The sequence below is a fragment of the Sceloporus occidentalis genome, unplaced genomic scaffold (genome assembly GCF_023333645.1).
Source record: "Sceloporus occidentalis isolate IW3139 unplaced genomic scaffold, rSceOcc1.0.p SCAF_3, whole genome shotgun sequence".
NCBI lineage: Eukaryota > Metazoa > Chordata > Lepidosauria > Squamata > Phrynosomatidae > Sceloporus > Sceloporus occidentalis.
The window spans coordinates 142,357,564-142,370,532 of record NW_028316983.1 but is presented as its reverse complement, the minus strand read 5'-3'; the positions used below and the strand labels follow the sequence as shown (position 1 = coordinate 142,370,532).

The 12,969-nt window shown below is 39.8% G+C and overlaps 1 protein-coding gene across 2 annotated transcripts in view; it reads left to right on the top strand.

Moving 5' to 3' along the window:
• Nucleotides 1–12,969, top strand: part of DENND1B (DENN domain containing 1B) — a 216,040-nt gene that overhangs the window by 50,958 nt on the left and 152,113 nt on the right. For both annotated transcript variants that reach the window (XM_089516491.1, XM_089516490.1), the window contains exon 3: nucleotides 6,216–6,259. In XM_089516491.1, the coding sequence (XP_089372617.1) occupies nucleotides 6,216–6,259 (44 nt within the window). The remainder of the gene's footprint in view (nucleotides 1–6,215; nucleotides 6,260–12,969) is intronic.

The following is a 12,969-nucleotide window of genomic DNA, read 5'->3' as shown; positions in this document are numbered from 1 at the left end:
CTGCTGGCAGTAAGGACCATTACTCATGGTCAGTAATAACTAGGATTCCTTCTGAATGAGATTTGCTAATCTGATTGAGATTCTTGGCTGGACAGTGACAGTACAGATTTGATTTCTACATTTGGATTAGGTTGAGTAGAAAAGGGAACAGGCAGTCTGGCAACTCTTTCCCTATGCATTAAGTCTAGATTAGCCCTTCCTTGTTTGTTTCCAAATTCTAGGTGGAAGGAAACATTTATTTTTTAATTTTTTAAATTATCTTTATTAAAGTTTCTTTTTAAAACACATAAGACAAAACAAAAACATAATTCAGGGAAAGTTAGTTTTTATTTAATGGTTCCCCAAACAGGACCATTAAACATTACAGTTTTCCCCTGTAATGTTACTGTTTAAAGATTCTTTACTTACTAAGACTATAATCACAACTATACTTGCAGTTGAAGCTGGGGTACTTTGACATAGATTCATGAACACTTGCACGTATACTATACCAATGAGCATGCAACCCCTTTTGGCCAAAGTATCCTTCTTTTTTTGTAGGTTGCTTGATTTTACAAAGTAACTTTTCCCATGCAGCTGCTCCAATAAAGAGCAGACTTGTGACATGAGCAAAGTTCTTTTCATGTGTGAAAATGCACCCAGTTGGTGATTTGCATAAAAGTGTACTTTCAAGTATTTCCTGAAGTGGCACAGTCATTTGCATATTGTCTTTAATCCGACACGTTTTAAATGCCAGAAAAGGAAGCAAATGTTCTTTAGGGTTTTTTTCTTCTTCCTCTCCACCCTTTTTATTAAGTTTCAGGGGCTCTGTTTTGCCCTTGTTCTTTCTTTTGATTACCGGTGGTTGGCAAATACTGACTGCCTTTCTCCTCTTACTTGCCTTCCATTCAGCTCCTAAAACATCATCCACTTTTATCCTCTTGAGATAGGATTCTGAGACCCCCTCCTAAACTTGGATGTGTCTGACAGTAGTGCATCTGGCCTCTAATGTGTATATAAAATATGGGAAACTGATGAGAAAGAAATTTTAAAACTAATTATACTGGTGTTTTCATGGCCACTAGCGATCAGTTCTGTTTAGTATGTATGTTTAGTATCCTAACTATTTTGTATTTGAAAAGTTCAGCGCTGCTTACCAGTGTTGTTGGACTGTTAGATAAGACTATAATAATAGTGTTTTTTTCCAGTTCTGGATCAGGTAAAACAAGTATCATCGTTTTATGCTGCGAACTGGCCTGATGTTTTTACTTTTTCTTAAATGATGTGGATTGTACAGTTCTATTTTGCAGTCCTCCACTGAAGCCTTACAGATGAAGAATTTGAGCACATCAAATATATAAATCAGATTAATGCTCTTTTAGCTGTTTTTGCCCAACTGATTTCAAGTGAGGGCGTTGGATTATTGAGAGATAACTTAACCGGCTGAACCCCACCCTTTCTTTCTTTGTACAAAGAAACATTTCTTTCACCTGTTTTTCTTAATTCCTTCAATTTCTCCCCTCACACTCTCGCTTCCCACAAAGCCATTGGATTGAAATCCTAGTTCCATGAAGCCATTCAGTTAACCTTACGCTGTTTCAGCCAAACGTGTAACCAAGCACATATATGCAAAAGAATTTGACCCTGTTTACCTATATCTCCTTTTTCTTTCTCTGTTTCTTTGGATGAATTTTAGACTTTAACCTTCTTGGGCAGGGAGATATATCTGGCAGGCTGACAGGTCAGAAAGGAAGAAATTAATAAGAAATAGCAAAATGAGGCCAAGACAAGATTTGAGAGGTGTGGAGATAGGGCTATGGGGCAGTTCCATCAGTTGTGGTTGGTTGATTGAAAGATTTCAAGTTCAACTGATAGTTTTTGGAAAACCATAACTAAAATGTTAACGTAACATCATTATTTGAGCATAGCAAATATAACCTCAACATTCCCTTCAGAAGGAGTCAGGAAAGGCAGAATTTTATGCTTAGTCACACAAACTGTGCTGGTACAGAACATAAATATAAAATCATAATCAATCTTGGTTTGAATACCAAAAATGGTAGTATTCATTATACAGCTACATAAAATCAGAATAGCTATGGGTATTATGAGAATAGTAGGTTCTGCCATCAAGCCACCTAATTTCAATTTCCTTGAGCATCACTGGCTCCAAGGCAGGTCTGAGATACCCTTCCACCTGGATTTCTGCCAGCCTCTCAAAAGCTGAATGGCTAGTTAAAACACAGTAATCTGCCAGTTTCCCAGCTGACTATCTGTTTCAGGTTGGACTGTCTGCTTGGAAAAGCTAGTGGGTAGAAATGAATTCTTTGCGTTGCCAGCAGTTTGGAAGCCAATACTTGGCATTGGAGAGTTGCCTTGCTTCTCAGCTTGGTAGGAGAAATTGACTGCTATTCCATTTAAACATTCACTTTGGGACTGTCAATGGAGGTGAGGATGAAAGTACAGTATATGAAAATAACAGGAGTAGAAAAGTAGCAGAGATTATACTTTTGGATAACTGTTACAGTTAGCTCTCCACCTTTTTCATTAATACAATGATATACACATGCATATATTCTGAAAATAATCCAAAGTTACATGGGAACTGATCAAGCTTATCTGTGTATTTTGTCTCTGATTATGTTTATACATGCAGACCCTATGTGGGGCAAAGTCAGAGGAACCCCATAGATTTGTCTTCAAAACTGGTTTTGGTTTAAAAAGTGGTAAAATGTGTCTATATTTGACAGCAGTCATTGCCCTAAAGTTGAAAAATAAAAATACCGTTGTGCAAGGTTAATTTTACAAAAAAACCCACAAAACACTACGGTTATTCTGAACATATTTTCATGTTCAAGGTATAGAAATCCCATTAAATGTGGGAGCAAAGGTTAGATCACCTGTTTGATTATTATTATTGATGATACTGGCTAGGACAGACATGAGTTGTAATCCAGAACACCAGGAGGCTACCAGATTGTGGAAGGTGATTTAAGAAATTTTTAATTTTAGTTTCAGAGGATATACTTTCTTATACAAATACAAATAATATTGCTTGCTTTGCAATACTAGCAGGAAAAATGCATGAATTTACTCTGTATGTTTAACAATAGAATATGCATTTTCCCTGCTAGTTTAACACCTGCAGGAAGTTTAACAACACCTGCAGGAAAAATGCATGAAAACGTGTATCAAATAAAATGTATTAGTGTTGTTACTGTGTGCCTTCAAGTCATTTCTGACTTATGTTGACCCTCACATGAACCTTGCCAAATTTGTTCAGAGGAAATTTGCCTTTTTTGCCTTTCTCTGAGGCTTTCCCAGTGTCCTAGTCAGTGATGTCACTGGGGATGTGTGGTGGTGTGGCCTGCACCAAGTGACACCCCAGAAGTGGGGGTGACATCCGAATGGATGCTTGTTCCTGCACACACTCCCCCCCACATGCCCCATGGTCCCTCTGCACACTCCTCTGTGCCTTCCTTGTAGAACCCTGCATGTGCTCCCACCCCTTGCGCTGTCCCTGCTCTCCCTCACACACTCCCACCCTCTGCACTGTCCCCACGCTCCCCCGTGCCATCCCTGTCACATGCGCACCCACCCAGGCTCTGTCCCTGCGTGCCCCCAACCCTTCAAAAATTCCTGTGCTCCCACTCCTGCATGCACCCCCCTTTAATGTCTGCATGTTCCAAACCCCCCATGCTCCCACCCTGCACATGCTATCCCATCTTTTTCCTCATCAGGAAAACGACGGGGTGGCACAGGGGAAGGGAATGCACATCACCCCCAGAAGCCCTGCCTTCACACCAGGTGACACCTGGTGTGGGGACACCACTTGCCCCAGTCCAACATTCAAACCACCATCACTCTCAGTCATTTTCTTCTGAGAGACATGTTTATTGACATATTGTTCAAAACATTCTTATCAATTGTTATATTTCACTCAGAACTATGTAAATGTGATAATAGTTTCTCATCCATTTTATGGCCTAGATTTTGCATTGCAAGGACTTGATAATTACAAAGATGTATGTGGGCAACCCTTCACAATACATTCTGCAAACATTTTTTTTTGTGTGTGATCCATGAGTGGGAATCAGATAATGTGCGGCTTACATGCAGCACTTGTCTGTTTTATATTCTGCTCTCTGCTGAATTTTTCAATTACAGGGAGTATACAGCTGGGTTCTAAACTGAATTGCAGTCCTGAAAATCTCCCAGAAATGTAATCTGCAGATGCAAGCTCCCTCATTTATATAAATAAAAATGTAAATGTTTGTTTGTTCAAAATCTCAAATCTCCAAAAGTTCTTCACTGATTGCTTTGAAATTTTGACACCAGGTTCCATTTGAATACATGCATGTTTTTATACACACACACACACACACACACACACCTACCTACCTATCTACCTACCTACTATTATATAGATGTCACACCTGTGGCAGGTGGAAATGTTTTTTTTTTTAAAAAAGTGCCATCTGTTGGACATAACAGCAACACACGCTATACTAAATATTTGATTGGCGTTAGCAATCACCATCAACAAAGCTCAGGCCAATCTTTAGAATTGTGCGGTTTAGATCTAGACACGGATTGCTTCTCACATGGACAATTATATGTTGCGTGTTCTAGAATTGCCAACCAGACAATCTCCATATTTATACAGACAATGGAACAACAAAAAATACTGTATACCCAATATTTCTTTCTTTTCCATTTGACCAGACTGAGCCACAGCAACGTGTGGCTGGGTACAGCTACTTTAAAATGAAAGTGCGGGGTGTTGTTGTTGTTTTAAACTTAAAGGATGTCAATGAGAATTTATCAGTATAGTGACATGTTCAGCAGTGCAAAGTTAGGTGTAAAAGAGTAAAAGAGTAAGGAACGGTCTCTCCCACCCAACGCTGAATGTGGCTCATCTGTGACATAAACAAGGTAAAACAATCTTCTAAAGCACCTTAACTGAGAATATCCTTTACATTTCACATCCGCAGCAGTGAGGACACAGGTTGTTTCTGCAGTGGTCTCACTATCAGCATATGTTGCCCAGCGTTGCTGTAAACTTAGTAAAGCCCTCATCTAAGTACCTTGGCTGAGGGTTACCATTAAGTCTGGCACTTAAGTGTACCTTTGAACATTTGTGTGTTGGGAGTAATACTTCATCTTGGTATTTGCCAGTTTACAATTTCACTGTTTCCAGAAGTTTAGATATTTGAGCATATAAATTCTTTGGGATTTTGCTAATTTTTTCTGTATTGCTCATTAAAATATCTCTTGATTTGACCTTATTCATATTAAGCATTTGGGGTGAAGTTAATTAAGACAAACATTTTATTACAGATATTGTGTGTGTTTTTGCGATTTCTTATTGTATTCTAATGGCCCCATATAGACTGCCAAAATAAAGCTGCTTCAGGTCACTTTGAAGGTATGCTGTTTAAATGATGCATATGTCCTAAGATTCCAGAAGCTGCGCCAAAACTGCTCTCTAGTCCTTAGGATTGGATTGTGGCTTTGACGTGGCTTCTGGACTCTTAGGACGCATACAACATTTAAACAGCATACCTCCAAAGTGACCGGAAGCAGATTTATTTTGGCCTGTCTGTATGGGACCTTATATTCCTCAAATTTATGTTCATAATATTAATAACCAGATTTCAGTGGAGGTCTTTACCACACTCAAAAGAATGCAAATATCTTTTCTCTCTCTCTAAAAAGTGGAAAGAATTTTGAGTTTGTACTGGTAAATGCCCAATGGCAAATGCAGCCCAATTCAGATTCCTCTCCACGTGGAACCTGTCTTTGGATGGACTGTCCTTAGCCCTGATCATTTAAGGAAGAAAGGGGTGGTGTTTACTGTGATTTTGATCACTATGGTTATTCTAATTTGAAGATTGTGAGACACTTGAGAATCATATTTTGTATTTCTTCAGCTTCAGATTCCTGTTCACAGATTGAATATTGGAATTTCTTGGAAAGAACTACAGAGTTAAAAAACAATGAAAAAGAAAAATTCATAACATAATAACCTTCTACTGTTGTTTTAACAAATATGCAGGGAGTTTTATAAATATGATATTAAATAATCTTTTGAATTATCAAATATCTTAGTTTTGAGACACTTTTTTATACCTGTCTGTGAGCCTGAAGCTACATTGACCCTCTTTAATATTAATGTACTCTACTAGAAGACTGTTCTTTGCCTCTTATTAATGCTGTCTGTCAATTATTTACAGATCCTGTGGTTTTGTGGAAGTTCCCGGAGGACTTTGGAGACCAGGTTAGAAACATGAGATTGATCTTTTTAAAATGACAGATTAATAAAAATAACAACAACAACAATAATATCAGCATTGTCTGCCTTTGTGAAGCTTTTCATACATTTCCTGTTCTGTTGTAGAAAGGCAGATGGCCAATGATAGCAATCAGAGAGTTTTTACCAGCTGATTTGATCATTAGAATACATTTGTGGCAGGAAGCATTGCACACTATGTGTTAGTTGCTTTCATGAATGTTTCACGTTCTTATTTTTAATCTAGGCTGATATTATGACCAAACACCACTGGTGGTGTTTTTCTTTATTCTTCAGTCATGAATACACTTCCAATGGAAAATACTAGAGACACTGTGATTGATGCACAGTATGAAATATGCCACCAGGTGCACATCAACAGTGATAATCTGAGGTGCTGGTTTAGAGCATGCTGCATCACAGGATCTGGTTTCAGTGATGGTATAACACAGTAGCTGTGTATATTATACACCACTGGTGGTATCTCAGCATTCCTGAAAAATGTTCTGTACACTTGAACTACTGTGACACTTTGGCATGTAAACAATCTCAACAAGATCTAACACTTGCAGCAAACAGGTGGCGTGTTTGTTCTTTCTTGGAGGACTTCTCATTGCAAATATGCAAATAAAAATATGCCCAAAATTTCAAGTCAATGTAATTCATGTGTACATAACAAGAAAGTGCTATCAGTATCTGTAGCTGAAATCCATTAACATCTACTTGACCACAGTCACCTTTACATTTAATATTGCCTTCTTAAGGTCCTTGTAAGAGTAAAAGTAGTTAGTATTGGATTAGAAGTAGATTCCTAGTGTGTTACCCTCTTTTCTGGGAAAGATGAAGACAGGTTCAGTTAAAATTCAGCCTCCTTTAGCAGAGTTCACAAGTAGAAGTGCTGAATCTCTTGGGTTTCTCTGAGACTAGTTTTGGAAAAGTAAGGCAAAGAGGCAGCATGCAAGTTCTATAGCTAAAAATTTACTGTTGTCATTATTGTTGTTAGCTAGTCAACCTCAACTCATGGTGACCCTGGCCCGAAATGGGTCAAATAAAGTGGCTTCCAGCCATTTGGGGGGCATGGCATTTAGATGATGCATGCACCCAAAGTGGCCAGATGCTGCACCAAGGCCACACCGAGCTGGCAAGAGCCAGCCCTTTTAGGGTGGATTTAATCTGCTCCAACTCTATTTACAATCTTCCTCAGCATGATGCTCCAAAGGGCTATGGCAGATCACGAAGAAGAAGACGGCATTTATATACGCTACCGTACTGATGGTAGCCTGTTAAACTTAAGCCATCTGAAGGCTCACACTAAGACTCTAAACTATCTAGTCCGTGAGCTGCTTTTTGGTGATGATGCTTCCCTCGTTGCCCAGACAGAAGCAGCTCTGCAGCGCCTAACATCCTGCTTTGCAACAGCTGCAGAGCTCTTTGGGCTGGAAGTCAGCCTGAAGAAAATGGAAGTTCTCTACTAGCCGGCACCTCAGGAAGAACACTACCATCCCCACATCACTGTAGGCAAATCTGTGTTTAAGTCCATTCAACAGTTCACCTACCTGGGAAGCATCATCTCCTCAGACACCAAGATTGATAAAGATCACAGACTAGCTAAGGCATATAGTGCATTCGGAAGGCTTCACAAAAGAGTCTGGAATAACAAACACTTGAGGCGAAGCACAAAAATCAGCGTGTATAGAGAGCCATTGTACTGTCTATTCTCCTTTATGGGTCTGAAACATGGGTCACCTATTGCTAACACCTACGACTCCTCGAACGCTTTCATCAGCGCTGTTTACGCACAATTCTAAATATACACTGGACTGATTATGTGACAAATGTTGCTGTCCTTGAGCAAGCAGGGACCACCAGGATTGAGGCCAAGCTATTGAGGACGCAGCTGCACTGGTCAGGACACGTTTCTAGGATGAAGGACCATCGCCTCCCAAAAATAGTATTCTACGGTGAACTCGCCACAGGTCAGCGTAAGAGGGGCGCTCCAAAGAAGAGATACAAGGACTCCCTGAAACAACATCTCAGGCTCGGCCAAATTGATCACCAACAATGGTCCGCCCCGGCCTTGCATCAGGAGGCATGGAGACGCACTATCCATGATGCTGCAGCCTTTTTTGAAAGCTCACGCCGAATGAGTATCGAAGAGAAACGACAACGCAGAAAGAACCACAACCCAGAAACATCACCCAAGGAGACTTTCTGCTGTGCTTTCTGCAACCGGATTTGTTTATCTTGGATTGGCCTTTTTAGTCATCAACGCGCTTGTAGAAAGCACGGGATGAGTCCTTCCTGAATCTTCGTTCACGAAGTAAAGCCAGAGAGAGAGAGTAATCTGCTCCTGCCAGCTGCCAGTTTGGTACCATGGCGGCGGCCCGCTTTGGGAGCAGGCAGTGCAGTCACTGCGGTCCTGGCCCAATTGGGACTAGAGCGACCAGGAGCAACGTCTTCTGGGCCATCTGCTCGGCCCCCTGTGAATGAGATGTCTCCAGGCATGTCTATCCTCTGTCTTTCTGCTCAAGTCATGTAGGTTCAGGCCTGTGGTCTCCTTGATTGAGTCTATCCATCTGGCACGTGGTCTTCCTCCCTTTCTGCTGTCCTCTACCTCCCCAACATCATTGCCTTTTCTAACGACTCATGCCTTCTCATGATGTGGCCGAAGTACAACAGCCTCAATGTAGTCACCTTGGCTTCCAGGGAGAGTTCAGATTTGATTTGTTCTAATTAATTAATTTGTTCTAGGACCAGTTGTTTGTCTTTTTAACTGTCCATAGTATCCTCAGCACTCTTCTTCAGACCTGCATCTTGAATTAATTAATTTTCTTCCTATCTGCTTTCTTTACTGTCCAGGTATGGGACAGTACACAAGGGACACAATTTTACTGTGACATTGTATTTTATGAGACTTGAGCATCCATGGATTTTAGTATCCATGAGGGGTCCTGGAACCAAACAGTGGATACCAAGGGTCCACTATAATAGTACTCAGTTATGTATGGTACGAAGCCTGGAGGGGGAGGGGGATGCCATTGACCATCTTTGGTCATTTCCCAAGGCCAGATTTAGGCCTATGAGGGTCAAAACTAAATGTAGAAATGCAAAAGTGTCCTTGGCAGGCCACCTGTGATCATTAGACTGCACTTTGCCAAACTCTTTCCCCAAATAAACCATTTCAGAATGAAAGGGCTGTATATAGTTTTGATTAGGCAGTACTTTCATGATATCTACTCTGACTTCAACTTTGACTTTCATCAGCATATGTACTGCAGAGCCGCAAGCAAACATGCAAGGAGAGAGGTCTGTAGAACATAGAACAGTGCTTTTTCAACCTTCCTAATGCCACAACCTTTTAATACAGTTCCTCATGTTGTGGTGATCCCCAGCCATAACATTGCAGTGTCTCGGTTCCTAAGACCATCAGAAATATGTTTTCTGATGGTCTTAGGCGACCCCTATGAAAGGGTCATTCGGCCGCCAAAGGGGTCACGACCCACAAGTTGAAAACTGCTGATATAGAAGCATAATTGCTTCCTAAAATTTAGGATGATTTGAATGTGCTATTTTCCTTGGATTGGAGTCTGAAAAACATGGTTTTCCTAACAGTATTGGGATTCTTGGAAACTAGCGTATGCATACATGGCTAGATATTGGTTACATTCAGCTGTGTCTGCACAGAAGAAACTAAACATTCTCACCCCCTGTTAGCCATGGGATCAAAATAGGAAAACCATGAGTCCAATCCAAGCTCCAGCGCAGTTCTTTGGAGCAAAAAGAGTCCCTGTGTCTGAACCATGCTGGACAATCCAGAGAAGCCCCTGGGTGTGCAGAGTGTGTGCTGGTGCAGGGATAGAGGAAGAGCATCAGTGAGTGGAGAGAAGAGGTCAGGAACCATGCAGGGTTACGTGAACTGCTGAACGTTTCCCCCCTGGGAATTCCAATTCCCACCACAACGCTGCCGCTTTCAAGTTCAAGTAGTTCCTCCAGCTCATGCTGCATTTTCACGGGATGGACCCATTTTCACGGGTCAGGATGGAAAGGGTAATGAGTGGACAGTGCTGCCAGTATTTGCCCATTGTGGATGCTGGTTGTGCAGATAGCTTATCCAGTTGTCACAACAAAGTATAATTTATCATGATGTCCATAAGCTTATGTTGGACTCATGCTCACCCACCATTACTTTCCACCTGTGTGGCTGTAGGGAGTTTGGAAGTACAGTATTTACTTCTGTCTATGATAAACTGCAGTTTGTTTACTCTAGAAAGTACCTCCAGAAATTTCATCTTTACTGTGTTTTTTGAAAGTAGTCAACATCATAACCCATTGATTGAATTTGGCTTGTTTCGAACAACCAAACTAAAGTTAACAGGCAATAGAAAAGACAGAATGGGCAAAGGGTTAAGGAGCATTTTCCTTTCTAGTGGTCTCTTGTTTTAGTTGCTGCTACATCCCTAGAGTTATGTTCATCTCCCAGAAAGATGAATTCCACAAAAACCCTCAGTAGCTATGAGAAAGTATTCAGTTTTTGCTTTAATTGTGTAAATGTGTCTAGTAAACATCTGACCTGATTAAAACAAAGAAACCTCTAAATATAGTCAGAAATATTTAATTTTAATGCTTAGATTAACTGTAGTTTACATTTGGGAAAATACTATACTGTACTTGGTATATCAACATATTGTGATTTTGTTGCAATAAACACATTTAAATTGGAAAGTTGGAAACAAAATTATAAACATGAACCATTTCACATTTTACCATTACATTATCTCTAATAGATATATATGCTAATATGTAAATCCGGCCCATTTTATGAACTTCATAGAGTTTTGCTCTTAATTTGACAAATAAACATATTGAGGACTGGAGGAAATCCACAAATGTTTGGAATCTAAAGAGTTGGAAGGACTTTTAATTCATCTCATTCATCTCTGAGCACATATTAGTGTCAATCGTACACAAGCTTCCTGTGCACTTGCAAATAGATGCTTGGTCATTTAAAAAGTTGACTTTTCTTGCAGTTAGAGGGACAGGTGGCTAGTCCAAGCAAATGTATTATTAGGATCATCGTGGTTTTGTTTTATAGCATTTTCCACAAGTATATAATGTTGCACTTGATCAGCATATGGTATCAGCAAGCCTCATCTTGACCACCTCTTTTGTTATCTTGTTATTGTTATAGGTCTTAATGACAGTTGTAAGCCACAGTTCTGGATGTAGGGGTTAGTCTTCCCTGGGGAGAAGAGGGAGAAACAGCAGTGTGGATTATGGAAATATGAATTGATCTAAGAAACAGCTCTCTTGTAATAGAATGGGGCTCAAAGAAAGACAGAGAAGAAGCTGGTGAAAAGACGATGGAATATGATGTGAAAATGATCATTTGAATGCTTTCTTTTCATTCCCAGCTGCTGTGTTCTGGTGAAAAGACATGCATTTGTATATCTTAAGGCTGGGTGAAAAAGGGCCAGATGAATAGAATTACTTGTTAGATATGTTTTCATTTTGAGCCAGATAAATTATGTGCATTTTAATAGACTGTATGCATATGTTACACATTTTATTGTACAGCTGTAATATTACAGAGCACTTTGTATAAAAATCTAATTTTTATCAAGTGTAACATTTAATTTAACACAGGACAATGTTTCAGATATCTAGCGTATTAACCAACAAAAACTTAATGCTTGATTTGGCCTATATCTACTTCTTTAAGCACTGCTGTAACAAAAAGGCAAATATCTCATTGATGGAAATGTGTTCAACAGTAATCGCATTGGACAAAATAATTATTGTTCAGTGTCAGAGTAGTATCTTTATCAGAAGCTCTTGTAATATCTTTCTGAATAGTATGCTTAATAATGTATTTTTCAATAGGCATATGGCATCTGTTTCACTGGTTTCCTCTCCAAAAGAATTAGTCATTATCAGACTCTTCCATCTTCTGTTCTAAGTATTATGTAGAGGGAAAAGTTGTTTTAGGGATACACCGTAACTTTACTTTCTTGGGAATTCTTCCTTTGAAGATGTTGGAGGAACAAGTGAATTCTGTCTTCTTCTCTGCACCAGTTTTCTTCTTACTCAAGATGGAATTCATGGAGCCCATAGACCCAAGTGTTTATGTATGCCGGTGTATATATGTATGTGTACACACATACACACTATCTAGAAAGTTCTTGAATATATAGAAACCACTCCTGAGTTTTGCACTGCCCCTGTTTTGTTTTGTAATTGAAAGACACTTGAGCAAGCAAGTTAGCTGTTGGAGGGAATGGTGGAATCACTATGTTCTTTTCAGTTGTCCATTGAATATATATGTGTGTGCGCGTGTGTGCGCGCATGCACCTGTCTGTTTGTGTATGAAGAATTGGATTATCTCCACTATCCCTGCTCCTGACACTTATAGATTCCTGGGAGCATGGACAGTGGACATTTTTCTATTTCTCTCTGCCCCATCAATTAATTGAACATCTGTAAATGACTTTTACTTCCAGATGGTCTAGCCTTCTTATTTCAAATAGCTTTTGTGGGGAGTTTCTTCCAGGATCCTTTTGGTACAACCCATAGCTATGAAAGTTTAGTATAATCTACATTCCTGGAAGTACAGTCTGCATTCTAGTAATTATGTTTTGTTCAAATGATCTGGGACCTCCTGCTTCTGATGTGGCCATCAGATGTCACTGAACTAACTGGTC